The 16,171-nt window shown below is 50.5% G+C and overlaps 4 protein-coding genes across 4 annotated transcripts; 1 reads left to right on the top strand and 3 right to left on the bottom strand.

Annotated features, from left to right (window-relative positions):
- Window positions 1-835: 835 nt before the first annotated feature.
- Window positions 836-3,515, bottom strand: EPUS_05052 (uncharacterized protein; the record flags this gene model as incomplete). The annotated part of the gene is made up of 4 exons (XM_007803216.1): window positions 836-2,116; window positions 2,169-2,380; window positions 2,432-3,266; window positions 3,381-3,515. The coding sequence occupies 4 exons, from the start codon at window positions 3,513-3,515 to the stop codon at window positions 836-838; spliced, it is 2,463 nt and encodes an 820-aa protein (XP_007801407.1).
- A 1,183-nt stretch (window positions 3,516-4,698) lies between these two features.
- EPUS_05051 (uncharacterized protein) lies at window positions 4,699-6,860 on the bottom strand (the record flags this gene model as incomplete). Its single annotated transcript, XM_007803215.1, has 2 exons — window positions 4,699-6,181; window positions 6,235-6,860. The coding sequence occupies 2 exons, from the start codon at window positions 6,858-6,860 to the stop codon at window positions 4,699-4,701; spliced, it is 2,109 nt and encodes a 702-aa protein (XP_007801406.1).
- An 882-nt stretch (window positions 6,861-7,742) lies between these two features.
- Window positions 7,743-11,591, bottom strand: EPUS_05050 (uncharacterized protein; the record flags this gene model as incomplete). The annotated part of the gene is made up of 2 exons (XM_007803214.1): window positions 7,743-8,698; window positions 8,756-11,591. The coding sequence occupies 2 exons, from the start codon at window positions 11,589-11,591 to the stop codon at window positions 7,743-7,745; spliced, it is 3,792 nt and encodes a 1,263-aa protein (XP_007801405.1).
- A 1,031-nt stretch (window positions 11,592-12,622) lies between these two features.
- On the top strand, window positions 12,623-15,451 carry EPUS_05049 (uncharacterized protein; the record flags this gene model as incomplete). Its single annotated transcript, XM_007803213.1, has 1 exon — window positions 12,623-15,451. The coding sequence occupies one exon, from the start codon at window positions 12,623-12,625 to the stop codon at window positions 15,449-15,451; it is 2,829 nt and encodes a 942-aa protein (XP_007801404.1).
- Window positions 15,452-16,171: the final 720 nt, after the last annotated feature.

The following is a 16,171-nucleotide window of genomic DNA, read 5'->3' as shown; positions in this document are numbered from 1 at the left end:
CTAAGTAGATAGCAGATTGAGGAATGGTCAACAAGGAAGGTGCGCGTGTCAACTATGCATAGATATCAATGAGAGGGACGAGAGATCATGCCTATGGTGACAGGGCGGTGCCGATGATGATTAGTAGAAAATGAAATATCGTCCATACCAAATGTGGTCTGTGGTCGTCTCTGAAGACCAACAGTACATCACCTACATCGCAGTCCGACCCAAGTCATACGTAGCAAAAGATAGGGAAAGGCCACCGACGGTGACATCAGGCGTGCGGCCAGTATGGTTCCCGACGGCTGCCTACGCTTCCTGCGGCAAGCAAACAAAGTTGAACGTGTGCCCTTGGAAAGCATTAATTGGGTAGGGTAGCTATCCTGGAAGCCGGAATAACAGGGCGCAGTCGCCTCCCTACGCTGTTGGACGCAAGGAGACCCAGGCTCCAGTCAGCTGACGAAGGACCGCGTGTGATTGGGTGTGGCTGGGGTGTGGTTCAACTTGGCCGAAGGCCTGCGTACTCCGTAATGCTTAGGCATTTAGCCTGGCAGCGCCTGGGTGGCTAGGCTCCTCCACTTAGAGCGAAATTATGCCATCATTTGAATGCTGGTCAGGACACCCAGATGTCTGCAAGGCAGTTATTCATAGTGAAAAGGAGATTGACTATCTGACCCTAGTCCAGAGGATAAGAAAGCTCACTGCATACTAACCTCCTTCGCCGTTGCCATCCTCCCCTCTGACAATTTGAGCACCTCAAGAGCACACAAGCCCACGGTAGCATAGTAGACTACACATATAGCTTTCCCTTTCGCCTATACCGTCAACAAGTCGAGCTCCCAGCTTCTACTATTCATTTCTGTGCTGCACTTTGAGCTTCCATCAACAAGTCTTCATCGCTAGCATCTAGGATGTCGTACTCTTCATCGGTCATGAAACCATCGTCGGTCTCGTCTTCATCTTCAAAGTGCAGACTTTCGAGGTCCTCGGCCAGCTCCTCATCTTCCGCCTTTACCTCGACCGCTGCAACAGCAGTGGGAAGACCATGCACGCTCGAAACAGGTGACTCCTTATCAAGCTTGGGGAAGATCATGGTTGAAGTCTCTGTTTTCTTGAGTTCCTCACCCTTGACTTCCACGTTCTTCTGAGCTTCCTGGGCAGTCTCCACTGCCTCAGCCTTCTTAGGAGTAAGAAGATCAAGCGGTACAGTGGCGACAGTGATGTCAACCCAGAGTTTGTGACCAAAAGGAGTCCCATCCAGAGTCTTCAGGCGCCAGTAAGAGATGGCGCGCCCCTGTCGTTCAGGTGACTTGAGTAAGACGGTGAAGACAGCGGTCTGCCCCGGCTCAACAGTGTTTTCCATAAAGTTGCTTTTGGTGGCAATAGCCATAGCAGTCACACTGGATGGATTTTTGGTGTCGACATTCAACATGTGATCTCCTCCAGTAAAGTAGACAGCGCATCCTGCAGGCCATGCATCTGGACCAGGGTTACGAATCGTCCAGGATTGTGTGAACAGCCGGTTGGGCGTCAACTTTGAGCCATCAGGTGTCGAGTCGCATTCAAACCAAGCTTGCAGTTCGGACACGGTTTTCTTCGATACGTCACCCTCCGTGGACTTCTGGGGCACCACCATCTCGACAGGTTTGACTTCAGCCACCGTTTGAACCTGGGTAGCGGTGCTGACGGAGTTGGCTACAGGTGTAGTTTCTGTCGCTGCATTTCTGGCGCTTGGTCGGTCTCCCATCTGCCCCATGCTTTGACCATTGTTCTTCTCGCCGAGCGTAGTGACCGAGACATGCCTGACTGGTGTCTTGAATTTGATCAAAGGATGAGTACGGTTGTGACGAAGGGACGGAATAGCTTCACAATTGGCACAGAAATCCGTATCATGACAGACTGCACACTTGTAACGTGTGCCACGAATATACTGCTTGCGAGGTTTGCTGGCGCAGAGGGGTCCATCGCAATAGATGCCAAAATGAACTTCGTCGTGGGTGCCAACTTCTGCAATCGGTTCATAAAGAGCAGCAAAACGATGACCGGGGTGGATCTGTGGAGCGCTGAGAACACAGGTTGAGCAGTAATCCCAGTCAGGGCAACTTAAGCACTTGTGACGAACGCCGATAATATGCTAAGGTACCAATAAGCATGATGTGCATATGGATGGTGCAAGATTGAATTACCTTGTCACAACCATCGCAGATCGCTGCATGGACAAGACCACGACCTGCCTCACAGAGTGAGAGGATACGTGAACTGATTTTGGAGGCATCAGCAGACACTGGCTCGAAGCGATGGGCTGGATGGTGTCCGTGCTCCCCGAGGGAGAAGCACATCATGCACAAGTCGTAATCAGCGCAATTTGTGCAAGTGACAAGCTCTTCGCCCGGCACTCCTGCTGCGTAGTTAGTAAAAAGATCGCAAGAATCGAATGGCATTTCCTTACCATCGATGCATGAATTGCAAGTACGGGCCGCATACTGGGTGGCGTGTGTATCTTCTTTCTCATTTTCCAGCACCTTTGGTTCCTGCCACTTCTTGGGTGCGATAGTCTCTGTAACGCTGCTGACTAGAATCCCACCTTGAATGCGTCTTTTGATGAGCCAATGTCCCTCTCCGTCACAGGTTACATCGGCTGCTACGCACGACGAACAGAGGTCGAAGTCACCGTCATCACAGATGCCGCAATGGTAATGCTCATCTGGAATGGACTTTTTACAATTGTTGCAGTCAATGCAAAAAGCGGAACTCAACAGGTCTGGGCCACACCCGAGATCACTATGTCTGAGAAGTGTCATCTTTGATGATGTTTCGTTCTTTGCAGCTTTTGCCTGATCGAGCTCCGCTGGTGTGACCAATGTGTCATTCGTAGTATTGCCAAGCGACATCGTGGCCGTGGTAGCGGCCGGGATAGACGAAGGTATAGCCGGGACGGTGGAGGTCTCATAGTGGCGAGACTGGCTCTCTTCGTCTCGAGGAGTAGACAAGACAGTTTCGAGGTAGCTGTGGCGCGAGGCAGGCAAGGTCTTTGGAGTGTGCAGACGAAGAGAGTTAGAGTGTGGCTGCTGCTCATCCATAAGGTTTGGCACCGGTTCGGTCAGGGTCGGACGCTGGACAATTGTAGTCTTGATACGGAGCTTCAACTTGGCTTTGGCAGCTCGGTACAACTGCTTGTAGATGGCGGGATTGTTGCTGTCAAGTGCCACGTAGGATCCAGCCGAATCCGAGAAACGTTCGAAGACCACATCAGTATCGGGAGGGATGGCCAGGAGGAAGCGAAGCTGCAACACGCTGTCAGTTGCCGTGCATTAAAATTGAAGTCTTCCTATCATTGTAGTACCAAGAAGGGTGCAAAATGGGCTTAAACGAAGGATGTAACAGAGAGCCTTACACACCTTCTGAGGCAGGACATGCGCTCCAAGGTCTCTCAATGCAAGTTTGAATCTTCTGTTGGTGCCATCTATGATGACTTTGACAGTGATGAGAGTGTCTGGGCCAACTGGCGCAGATTGCGGTGCCTGAGTAGCCATGGCGGGCACACAATCTCGAGTGGTCAGGTTGCGGTCAAGGTAAGCCTAAGTGAGTGAAAATGGATATTAGAAGTTGATGATTGAAATCGTTGGGTATGGGTATTAGTTACCACTGTCTTGAGTTTTAGAGGATCGAGGGCTTGTCGATGCAGGGAGTGTGTGTGTAGAGGTAGGCAGGTGTGAAGAGGGAGGAGCAATGCTGGAGATGGGAAGTGGAGTGAGGTTGTAGATGGACGTAGGGAGGTGGGGAGCCAGCTCTAACTAGATAACCACAAGTACAACACTCTCTAGGCAGCCGCAGAATGACGGATCAACTTTTGATTTACATTTACACGCTAACTTAGTTGAACCACCAACGAACCACCACCGCCTTCACTGCCACCTCTCCGCATTAATCGTGTGGAGACGTGTTCATGCCCTTCAGTTGCTCCGCATTTCGCCCCTATGAACAAAAATACTGGACTTGCCGTTTGACATAATATGTATACAAAGATTCTCGCTCACGCCAGTGGAGGCCTGGACTTGCAAGCAGTGGGGTACCTAGTACACTCGTACACTCGTACACTGTGGTGGCCAGAGATGAAAATACCTCGGTGCATATTTCTGTATCTCGAGGCCGCCAGGCGTGGATGGAATAACTGTTAAAAATTCAGCTACACCTCTATCTTATTGTCAAAGATCACTTCCACTTCTGGCATATCCCGTACTCGAAATGGACACTACGACTTTCAACAGTCGAACCACATACATCCAGAATTAAGTTATAGCATAAAATAGATGGCTGCACGGCTGGGCTGCACGACATTCGCGTCCACCAGGACAGGTTTTGATTGTCGATATAGCTGATATGATAGTAACCCGCATGCTACCACCCAAAGTGGTGATCCCTTCCTTCCAGTTACCCATTAGCTAAAGACACCCGGAACTTTGTACACAAATCACCAAATTGATGCGCCTTGACCTGCAAAGCAATGAAGTGCTGCTAGGCAAAGGAATCGGCGTCTGACTGCACATGCTCCATGCACTGATCAAAATGGAACAGCAGAAGCTAAACACGTCCCGGCCCATAGGCTCGCTAAAATGCAGCACAGAAACCCTTAACAAAAAGCAGAACGCAGAACGCAGAACCTTAACAGACGGAGACGGCTACAAGAGGCAGCATCAGGGATTATAAAAGCTGAAATTATGGCGCGGTGTAGTAAATTCCGTTGCTGGCGGGCGGATAGAAGAAGTGATTGGGAGGAGTCATCATCCCACCCATTCCAACCACACCACCGGCGGAAGCTCCGGTAAATGAAGCAGAGTACGGGGCGCCAGTTGTAGGTGGTAACTGTGAGGAGTCGTAGTAATACACCATGCCATTCGATTCATGAGCCACCGTGCCAGCAGGCGCATTACCGTCTGCAGGAGCTGCAGGAGCAGGAGCAGGAACTGGAACCGGAACCGGAACAGGCGCCGACATCGTTGCAGCAGGTAGCATGTATGGTGGAGCCGGAGCGCCAGTGAGAAACGCTGGAGGAATAGATGGGCCCAAGCTGGGCCCATAACCAGTAACGTCACCCGGCATGGCAGGGTAGAAGACAGCCCCAGGGGCATAGGGAGAGGGAAGATATCCTTGTGCTTGGGCTGGTAACGGGAACGGGTGAAATGGCTGTGCATAGATCGCCCTTTCAGGAATCTGCGACAATGGCGTCCCACTAGGCCGGCTGGCATGGGACATTCGTCTTGCATGAGCGTGGTAACCAGTACCGTCGTCTGCGTACGCATGAGGGTGGACCGGGACTGGCATTTGTTGATGGAATGGCTGTTCTTGTTGCTGCTGAGGCGGATCGAAAGTAAGCCTCGCTGGCGACTCGATATCTGCAACAGAAACTGTCTTCTGAGGTCGGGGCTGATGCATCGTCAGAGCACCGGGAACTTTTTCTTGCTTGTCATGACTCTGTATTATAGGTTGCACGGACCCTGGTGCAGTCGGGACACCGTTGACATGGTGTGGGGTTGCTTGAGGCAGCATAGAGATCGGTGGAGCAGCAGGCGGAAATCGTACGACAGGCTTGCCTTGTTCGGCTACATAATTCGGAGGCAGCGACAGCACCGGTCCACCTGGAGATCGGATCCCTTCTCCCGGCGCGATGCCGCCCAACGAAGATCTACGGCTCATGGCGATACTTGGTGTATAGGTGCTGCCGCCATAAACGCTCGTTCTACGGCTTGGGTTGAAGCTGCTTCTGCCTCTGCCTCGTCCAAATCCCTGCTGGTTGGGCCGTAGAGCGCGGGGAATGAAAATGAACGATCGCTCTGTGCTCGGAAATATGTACCGTGGTTGTTGATTGGGCAGAGAGATCCTGACAGGTTTATCTCGCCTTAAGGGTGGTCTGTGTTGCGGCAATAGTGTGTGTTTCTTTTTGGCCACATTTGGGACTGTCACTTTCTCCCGCATGCCCGGTAGATAAATGATGACTGGGACCTTTCCAAGTAAGATAGAGGTAGAGAACGATCTGTTTGGCGAGTCTTGGCTCGAGCTACGTAGAGCGGTGGTTGTTCTGATTTTAGCATTCTCTGACGTTTGGCTTGCAGTTGGCTTCTTGGTATCCGTGGTTGAGATTGACTCGTGCAGGTCATGTGCCCATGGTTGATCTGTTGGCTCGGCAAAAGGAGGTACTCGACTGCATGAAGTGAGATTACGAATTCGAGGGCAGAGACAGGTGAGGGAAAATACCTTGTTTGAAAGCCAATAAAGCCTCCACGACCTCGTCCCCTGGCAGGGGCCCTAAACCCATTTTGGCCAGAAGATGCTGCTCTGTTATCGTGCAGAAAGAAACCTCCTCGATTAGGCACGAAAGCTGGATTTTCCATCTTCTCTTTCAGGTATTCCAGATGTTCTCTCCGGCTTCTCTCAGCCGGCGGATCCACGGAGATTTTGGCGCGTTCCATTGAGCTCTCAACCACAGAGTCTGTGGTCTCGGCCACAACTTGGTCGGAATCAACCACTGGTATATCCTTTCCCTCAGAGACCTTGAGACCATTCATCATAGTATTCGTATCCGATAAAGTAACAAACTTTGAGCTTGTAGCCTTAGCACTTGACTCCTCAAGATTGGGTTTTGTTGTGGTCAGAGTAGGATCCGGCTGCGCAGGCCCGCTTCGATTGTTTTGTGCTTGGACGACATCTTCTTCGCTAATATCGCTTGGCTCGATGTCAGCATCATCGTCACCGTTGCTGATAATGGATCCCTCGCTCAACGAATCATCTTCGAGATCCTCCGCCATCGAGCCTTCTTCCTCTCCGTCGTCTTCCCGGCGACGTCGGCTAGCCACGACTTTCTTCCCGCGACTGGAAGGCATTTTGTTGAACTTTCACCCTTCGCTAGAGTCAAGCCTATCTTGAACTGACCAGACACCGAATAGAGGAGGTGATCTCCAACAAAGTGTCGAACATCAGTCAAGGTTGTAAGAAAACAGGCGGTTGTATTGGGTCAATGTGAGGCTCGAGCCATTACAAACGTTGTGGGGTACGGGTACGTCCGAAGCAAAGGGTTCGAGATAGCTCTGCAACAGACAGAATACCACAGGAACAGTAGGCCAAGCTGATAGGCCCTATGACAGATGGATTACATGGCTATGAAAATAAATGATGCCAGAGCGGACATGGCTTGGCATTTCTTACGCTACGGCCCCTTTTAGCCTAAATCCGTCGGGCTTTCATCATTCAGTGCACATCTTGACCCCCCAGGGTCAAGCAAAGAATTACACTGCCAGTGCCAGACGACGACTCATCAACCGACCGTATGAGATCATAGTAAGAGAGTATTTAGATCCTTGGATATATAGTGGTCATCAGCATATATTGAGCCATCCAATGGAGGCGGGCGAGCATATTAACTTTAGACCTCAGTCCTACTGCTACATGGGGCCAAGGGATGCCAACGGACTATTAAACGTACCACAATAACGTTAGATAGTCATACATGTAGAGCGATGAAGTGCCAGGAAGAGTGTAGCGTTCTGGAAGAAGGAACCTCCCGAGCTTCCTGAGCTACAACTAAGCCATCGAAAGGCCTCCGAGCATTGTGTGAAGATGAAGTTAGCACCAATCCTTGCTCTAATTCAATCAGTTCGCTCGTTAATCATGCCCGAATGTTCCGCCAACGCCGCAGGCTTTTCGGGGAAGTCGAGCTCCTGAAATCGAGCAAACCCATCCAAAGTGTTCACATCACTGAAATATCATTAAAATTCACTTCGCTCTTCGGAGCGCGGGGGATGCACTCCTTCCCGCATTCGGCGCCGCGCGGACGCACTCACAAAATCCTTGAATCGATTCTTGGAGGAGCCATCTCGGTTGCCCGTATTTGACCGCAGCCGAGAGCTCTCAGCAGTCTCCAGTGATAAGCTTGACGAGTTCTTGGAGCTCGAAGCGCTCTTTCGGGATTCCCCTGTCCGCGTACAAGAGTATGCAGGCCTGGTATGCTCTGCTAAGACCGAGGTTGGGCCCCGTGGTCTGTCAGGTTCCCACTCGTGGTTGGCCCGAGGCACAAATGGTGGCGTTAGAGGCCTCATGAAGAGGCTGGTTGATGTGCGCCTGCTTGCAGAATCCGTCCGCGAACTTCCAGATACTACATCACTAGCAGGCAGAAAGGTCGGACTGACCAGGTCGTCCTCGAATGTACCATATCTCTCTCGGTCCACCAGTAATCGCTGCCATTCAAGCTCCAGACCTCCACTGGGCCGCTCAGCTGGCTCTGCCTTACTCAAACAATCCTTTGTTCGCCGCTGAATTTGAACACAGAGCTCATGAAACTCTCGTAAAGGGTGGTCTTTCTCCATTTTCGCATCGAGATTATCCGGGCGCTTCTGCAGCCATAGAGGAATCAAGCTTGCAAAGCTTTTGGCTGAATCGATCAGGAAAGGAAGGCTTGGGAACCCTTCACGCGAGGTTTGCGGGAGCCTTCCGAGAATTTGGATCGGAGTGGCATATGACGCTGATACTGCTTGACTTGGTCGTTCTGATGGAACGGAGCAGATTCTGTCCACGAAGGCCTTGAACTCTGGGCGTGATGTCTGTAGGAAGGTATTCATAGGCTCCATCCATGGTTCTTTGGCGCCAAATGTTGACATGTTGGCAAGGCCTTGCAACGATTTGGCAATCAAAGTCAACGTCCGTTGTGCTCGTGGTCGGGGATTCTCTGATACTGATAGTCAGTGTGAAGGAAATTACGCTGACAGTTGCGTAACCAACTCACCTTTGAGCAAGCCAAAGAGCCTTGGGTTCAAGATCGCTGGGCAGAAAAAGCGCAGAAAGAGAAAACCAGACACACTGCTATATGCGACAGTTCGAAGGAAGTCACCGTAACGAGTTTCAGCACATGATTTAATGTGCCGGAATAGTTGCCTCAGCTCTGTCGGACAGCGCACTGCGGAAGCAGATATTGCTGCCCAAATATTCATCGTCAGGGTGATAAGATTGCTCCGGTTCCTATCAAGAGCTTGCGGCGCTTTGACCTTACTAGGATCAACCTCGCAATCGGGATCACTTTCATCGATGTCGCGTAGCGCCTCTCCAATGGTTTCTTCAAGATATTCTTTGCCCAAGCGTCTCATGTGCGCGTCTAAGGCTTTGGTTAGGAGCGTGTTCCCTCTGAACAGTAGGTTCGCTTCGAGTGTGGCCGACCGACCAAGGTCCCGCACCATAAGCTCCCTTTCTTCTGCTGATTCATAAGAATCATTCGAATGGATTCTGCTGTTATACCTGAGCCTCTGCATCGAAGCTTCCTGGTGAACACCATCAATCTCATCTTCCACGAGAGTCATCAGCCATTCACTGGCATTTCCGCATACTTGAAAGATGTCTAGAAAGGTCTCAGAAATTAATCTCAGCTCTGAGGGAATTGCTTTGGCTACTGTGACAGTAAGCCCATTGGAGAAGCTACGTAGAAGATCGAGGAGTGGTGAATAGTCCTCCTTCATCAGAACGATTGTTTCAGTGAGTCGTAGTTTCATGAGGGCGTACCCTATGGGCGAACTATCGCTGTCGACCACCTGCCAACGCTGGTCGATCTCGACCCCTTGTTCCATGTCGTCAAGCTGGAGCTCTATTTTCCCAATTATGGTATCATGGGATGAGACCGAGATTTCGTTGTTAGTTGACGTTTGGTTGTTATCAGCAGGGGACAAAGTGTATAAGCCGGTGGTAACAGTCGTCCATTCTTTCTCATCTGCCCTCCGAACTTTAAGGAGGACCACTGCACTTGATAGGACCGGTGGTAAATCCTCAAACAGAAAGTCTTCAGCCCAAAACATAGAGCTCTGTGGTTTTGCAGATGTTCGCCCTCTGGGTTGACCATCAAGCACAACTTCCGCATAGAACCCTCCTTGCGCCCCTTGTGCAGTCAAGCTGGCTTCTAGATGGGCGGAGTTTTCGTGAGGAGCTCGAGAAGTAAGCTTAGCTTCTGTGATCTTGACTGACAAGGAACGCTCTACTCGAAAGAGTCCTGCGCACAAACTTGAACCTGCATTTGAGATAGGCTCTCTTTGCGCGGATGATAGGTCTGAGATCGGCTGCTCCGGTCCATAAAGTTCGGGTACTGTAAAGGCACGCAGCAATACAAACCAGACTTCGAACAGCACACGCGATTCTAGAGACAGATAAATGGGTTTGGCCTGAATCTCCTCGTTAGGGTGTGCTATGTATTGGGGGTAGATAGCAAGGCAGTATTCGTCCTCCAGTACAGACGCATTGAGCTGTTGTATCGCGTATCGAGACAGTGACGAGAGGTGGATGGCTGAGATCAATTGAGCATCCGACTCAGTCAGCAGCTTGAAATGGCCATTGTCCAGAAGAGTACAGCTGATCCGTTGCCACGAATTTGAGATGGCCCTAAGCTGCTTGTACGTCGAGATTCGCCTTGATGTAGTAGGATGCGACGCATCTGTATCCATGCTGCCTTCCCAAAGAAGCATTCTGCCGACCTTGATAATGGCAGGGCTTCTAGAGATTGAGGCCTCCGAAGCCCGCCTTTTGTCTGTCGTATGGCGCTCAATGATCGAGATGGACTGTGGTTTGGTCATTTTATTCTGGACGCCTTTGGGTCTGATAGGTTGCCAGCATAGCAGCGCTGCAAGCCAGGAATCAAATGTCTCCGGCACGGGTGGTCTCAGATGCACCCTCAGACCAGACGATGCAGTGGATACACTAAGATAGTTGCACTCATCTTCAGGATCATACAATGATCTGACCCTGCAGCCACGCAGATCAGGTATAAGAGTTTTAGCGAGCGGTGGTTCGCCCTTCGCTTGATAGACTAAGCTCCCGTATGTAACATTGATCGCGCAGTATCCCGAAGCCCAGTTCCGGGCGTTTGCGGGGCGAAAGTATAAGAGACCATGCATTCGACCGAACGTTGTCTTCATCAAGTCCAGTATAGTATCAGAATCACTGTTCATAGGCGGCGACCGGAGGTCCATCCCTTCAGGATAATATGCACCACCCCCCAAGGCAGCCGACGGTGCCGGTTTCACCAGACGCTGTAATTTTCTGCCAACTTGATGTGACTTCACTTCTGATTGCGAGAAAGTTGGCGGTGGTACAACCGAAGGAAACCCTATCGAATGAGACGAGTCTTCAGAAGATCTGGTGAAGAAGGGATTACTTGTGGTAATGGAATTTATGCGAACGCGAGTTTTTGACAACAACGAAGTAGGTGATGCAGACAACGAGGCGTCTTCCGATGCTTTTCTGTTTGATTTTTGCTTGTGCGGCTTAACCCTTACGGCAGTGTCTTGAGGCGCACTGGAAACGGAGGCAGATTGATCACAACTTGAGGCGTTCAAAGCTTCCCGGCCCATGGAAGAAGGTGACGCTGTCAAGATAGCCTCACGAGCACCTCGAGCTGTCAAAGGTTCTGTGGGAGACTCTGGTGTCACCGCTCGAATAGTCTTGCTTTTGGATCCTTCCCGCAATGTCTTTCCACCCTTAATAGGCGAGGTCGGCTGCTTGCTAGAACGACGCTCGATAGATTGTATCTGCGACCGAGGCCGCCCAGCATGCCGCTTCTGGCGCTCAGAAAATTCAATATCCATTGTGATGGTCGCACATGTACCGGCCACGCCAAGTCTAATGCTTGCGCGATTGTGAATGCGAGTTGGAAACAGCCACCCTGATGCAATATTGACAGGCTGACTGCTATCGACTGGCCCCCTCGAACCGATTTCTTAGTGATCGGCAGCATCGAGTCTCGCAGAGTCTTGCCCATGTAGGCATGTGAAGAGCTTGGAAGAAGTCTTCTACCGGCGTCACAAGGCAAGGCAATACACCAAGTAGCTATAGCGTCCCGATCTTCTGAGCCTGTGTTACAACCCAAAGAGTGCTGGAAAAAGCCGAGATTATCTTTCCTGTTTGGGTACTTGGTGTCGTTTGAGTCGCATTGGAAGAGGTGTCTGTGTTCTGGGGGCGGTCAATGCTTGCAAGCATGCATAGCTGGAGGGGAAGCTGGGATTGACAGTATGTCCCAAGTACCGTCAAGGTGTAACTGTGTGTAGCGGGATCTTCAGAAATAGATGTGACAGGTCATATCTACAGTGGCTGTTTTTGCATGAGCTTCCGTTTATATGCAAGAGAAAGGCATATCAATTGGGGGTCTGTGTTACCGGGCGATATGGGTTTGGTGTAAATGGGATAAGTTACTGGTCCTGATTGCTGCAGTGCACCAAGTGCTTCCGTTATTAGTACCGGTAAGTAGTAGTTATGTGAGATGTTCTGGGCATCATTTAGCTCAGGCACAACCCCAACGTGGCTACAATGATTGCCTGGGTGTCATGCTCCCTTACAGAATTCGCTCACCTATGCTCCGCAACAACCCAACTTATTCGATCTGCAAAGCAACACGTGCACGCCCCTTGCGGCCTTCACCTTACCACGAGACCCAGATGAAGAACAGTCAGGTCATGGCTAAGCTGCCTATCTTAGCTTAGATTGTTCTGCGCAAGTGACATGCTCCATCCACTACCTCACTCCGCATCTCCAGCATGCGTACTGGCTGCAATGGTCCACTACTCCCATTCGAGCTCTTCTAGACAGAGGGTGCCTATCAGGGTACTCTCACTGCACCATGATGGCATCAAACTTGGTCTCTCGCTTGCTACCTACCGGCAATGGCTCGCCGTCAATCTACGAGACACTTCGACAACACGACGAAAGCTCCGACGGCTCAGACATCGAGCAAAGGGCCAGCATGGCACTTGATGAGGAGAATTTGGGGAGCCCATTCCATGACTTCGAAGTCGAGGATGCTCAGCTCAATCGCAGCCAGGCTGCGGGCCGACGATTCTCAAAAAACAACAGAAGGCATAAACTGCAAGGGTCCCGAATGAGGCGTCCGGGCAACCTTGAGGCGGAAGATGCAGATGATGAAGTGCCAGCTTCGCTACTGACTGAAGGGGAGAATCAAAAATCATCCCCTCGAGGAATCAGTCATCCATTATCACCGACGGGGATTCCGAATAATCCGATACCAATCAGTGGACCTACCACCAAAGCCGCCAGGAATCAGTGGGAGACAACACAGGCTAATCAGCTACTTTATCCGCGTGAGACAGCCCAAGTAACAGGCCTCTCAAGGCCGAGCACTGAGCTTCGAGGCCTCTCCCTGGCAGACCCCAAGCAAAAGGCGATGTGGCGATGGGCGAACGTGGAAAATCTTGACAATTTTCTTGCAGAAGTATACGTCTATTACCTTGGCAATGGATTCCTGTCAATCATGCTACAACGGTCACTGCAGATGCTCACCTTTGCCTTCGTTGCCGGCTTCACGATGTTTCTGGGCAACTGCATCAATTACGACAAGCTGCGACGCAGTGGTAACATGAGTCAGGTTCTGGTACCCAAGTGCGCCAGTCACATGTCGGGAGGAGCGAACTTAGCAACTTGGGTTTTGTCCTTTTTCTGGGTCTTAAAGCTATTCCAGTACCTCTTAGACATCCGACGACTGCGAAACCTGCATAACTTCTATAAGCACCTGCTTGGCATATCTGATCTTGAAATCCAAAGCATCTCTTGGCAGGAGGTTGTCAGTCGCTTGATGGTGCTTCGCGACGCGAATCCAACCACAGCGACAGTCTTGCCCACAAAACATAGACGATTCCTCGGCAGCCAGTCAAAGCAGCGAATGGACGCCCATGATATTGCAAATCGACTCATGCGAAAAGAGAACTATCTCATTGCTCTTTTCAATAAGGATATCCTGGAATTAACGCTTCCCTTACCTCTTATTGGCAAACGACAGCTATTCTCACGTACTTTGGAGTGGAACATCAATCAATGTGTTCTGGACTACGTTTTCAATGAGCATGGTCAGGTTCGCCCGTTGTTTTTGAAGGAAACTCATAGGAAACGTTTGAGTGATGGGCTGCGCCGACGATTCAAGTTCGCTGGAACTCTCAATATACTTGTGGCGCCATTCCTCGTTGCTTACTTCCTTGTTCACTATTTTTTTTCGTATTTCACCGAATATCAGAGAAATCCATCCCAAATCGGTTCTCGGCAATACACTCCTTTTGCCGAGTGGAAATTCCGTGAGTTCAACGAGCTATGGCATTTGTTCCAGAGGCGAATCAACATGTCATACCCGTTTGCCAGTCGATATATCGACCAATTTCCCAAAGACAAAACTGTTCAGATCTCAAGGTTTGTGGCCTTCGTTGCCGGAGCGTTGGCATCTGTTCTTGCGGTGGCGTCCGTCATAGATCCTGAGATGTTCTTGAACTTCGAGATCACCAAAGACCGCTCGGTTATCTTTTATCTCGGCGTCTTCGGCTCCATATGGGCTGTGGCACGGGGGATCTTACCCGAAGAAAATCTTGTGTATGAACCCGAATTCGCACTTCAGGAGGTCATTGAATTTACGCACTACAAGCCAGCGCACTGGGAAGGTCGACTTCATAGCGATCAGGTTCGCAAAGAGTTTGCTACACTCTACCAGCCGAAGCTCTTGATTTTCCTTGAGGAGATCCTGAGCATGATATTCACCCCATTTGTGCTCTGGTTTACCTTACCTGATTGTAGTGACCGCATAATTGACTTCTTTCGAGAATTCACGGTCCATGTTGATGGTCTTGGCTATATTTGCTCGTTTGCTGAGTTCAATTTCAAGAAGCATGGAAACGCCACGCAGAATGTGCCACCTCCTTCGCAGAAGGCCCAGACAGGATTTACAACTGGCGCCAATGCACCCTTGCAAACTCTGCGGGAGGATTATTATGCCACAAAGGATCAGAAACTCGAGGCTTCATATTGGGGCTTTATGAATGACTATGCTCGAAATCCGAAGACGGATATTCGTTTTCCGTACGCCAGCACTCGGCGTCGTTTCAATCCTCCGCCACCTTTCCCAGGACCATTGTCACCTACCTTACCAATAGGAGGCAAGAGCCAAGCTTTCACGGCTGCTCGTCAAGATAATTCTGACAGGTCGGCGGTATGTCGTCGCCCATCGCGCAATGCATTGGGCCATGACTTAGCCACTGCTTCCACACCAAAGAGTGGAGCTGGTGTCGAGCTCGCGACTGGAGCCGCGAACGAAATTACTTCTCCTCTTACGTCCATTCTTCTAGACCCACATCATCAGCCCCCTGCTTCCGGTTACGGCCAATCCTTTGCAATTCCCCGGGGTCGTCGGAGAGAGTCCAAGCCTCATCGTGTCCCCAAAGCCGCGGAGCTCGACGAGGACGAAGAGCAGGAACCAGGCGTGCATGAAGGCCCTCATCAAGACGTGGAGATTTCAGGCGACGGGAACCTGGGCTCGTGGAAAATGGAACAGGATGATGCGGGCAGTGAGGAAGAGGAGGATGTCGACGCGGTTATTGGTGATAGGGGAGCTGGTGGAGTCCTCGGAATGATCAGGCAGTTTCAAAAAGCCCAAGTGGAGGGGAGGGCAGCAGCATGAGATAAGGAGCGGATAAGCGCTTGCATTATTGAAGTTTTAATGCATAGAGCATTCTAGGGTTGTATTCATGACCGTCCAACTTCCACTAGCCGTCCGTTTGGGCAGCAGGTACTCCTAGATTAATATATGTATACCTGGAAGCATATATAGGCGAAATCATTCTATGCAAGGGTCTCTCCGGCCCTAACAAAAACCTGGCTCTTTATCAGCCGCTTGCCTGGAGAAGGGCTCTGAAAATGATGCATTATTGGTCCTTTAGCAAATTAATAGATGTTTTGTCAATTCTAAGAGCATCAATCAGGTGACCACAATCTACCGATCATGCGGTCATAATTATAAAAAAAGATGTTTGAAAGAACATAATTTGGTTAGGTTGTAGATGTCTTGATTACATATCTCTATCCCAACGAGATCATATTATAGGCATAACTTTCAGAGGGCCTCTTCCTGCGTGGCGTGCTGCAAGTGTGGGCTTGGCAATCCCTGTGCAGACACAAGCAGGCACAAGCGGCGCCTTGAGCTCTCCGAGTCCCGCAGGGCTGCACTTGTGACATTTGTGGTGCTTAATCTGTAACTACTACCAACTAAGCCTCAGTCTGCTTCGTCATAGAAGCTGGCGATCTGGAGTGACTTTCTCTGGCTTTGCTCATTATCGTTCTTTCTCGGAAATCATGTATCACTCTTTGTTGCCCATCTTAATTCTTGCCTTTCGCTCTACTG

This window comes from Endocarpon pusillum, assembly GCF_000464535.1.
Source record: "Endocarpon pusillum Z07020 unplaced genomic scaffold scaffold2052, whole genome shotgun sequence".
Classification (NCBI taxonomy): Eukaryota; Fungi; Ascomycota; class Eurotiomycetes; order Verrucariales; family Verrucariaceae; genus Endocarpon; species Endocarpon pusillum.
The sequence above is the reverse complement of the archived record's forward strand: the minus strand, read 5'-3'. Positions and strand labels throughout refer to the sequence as shown.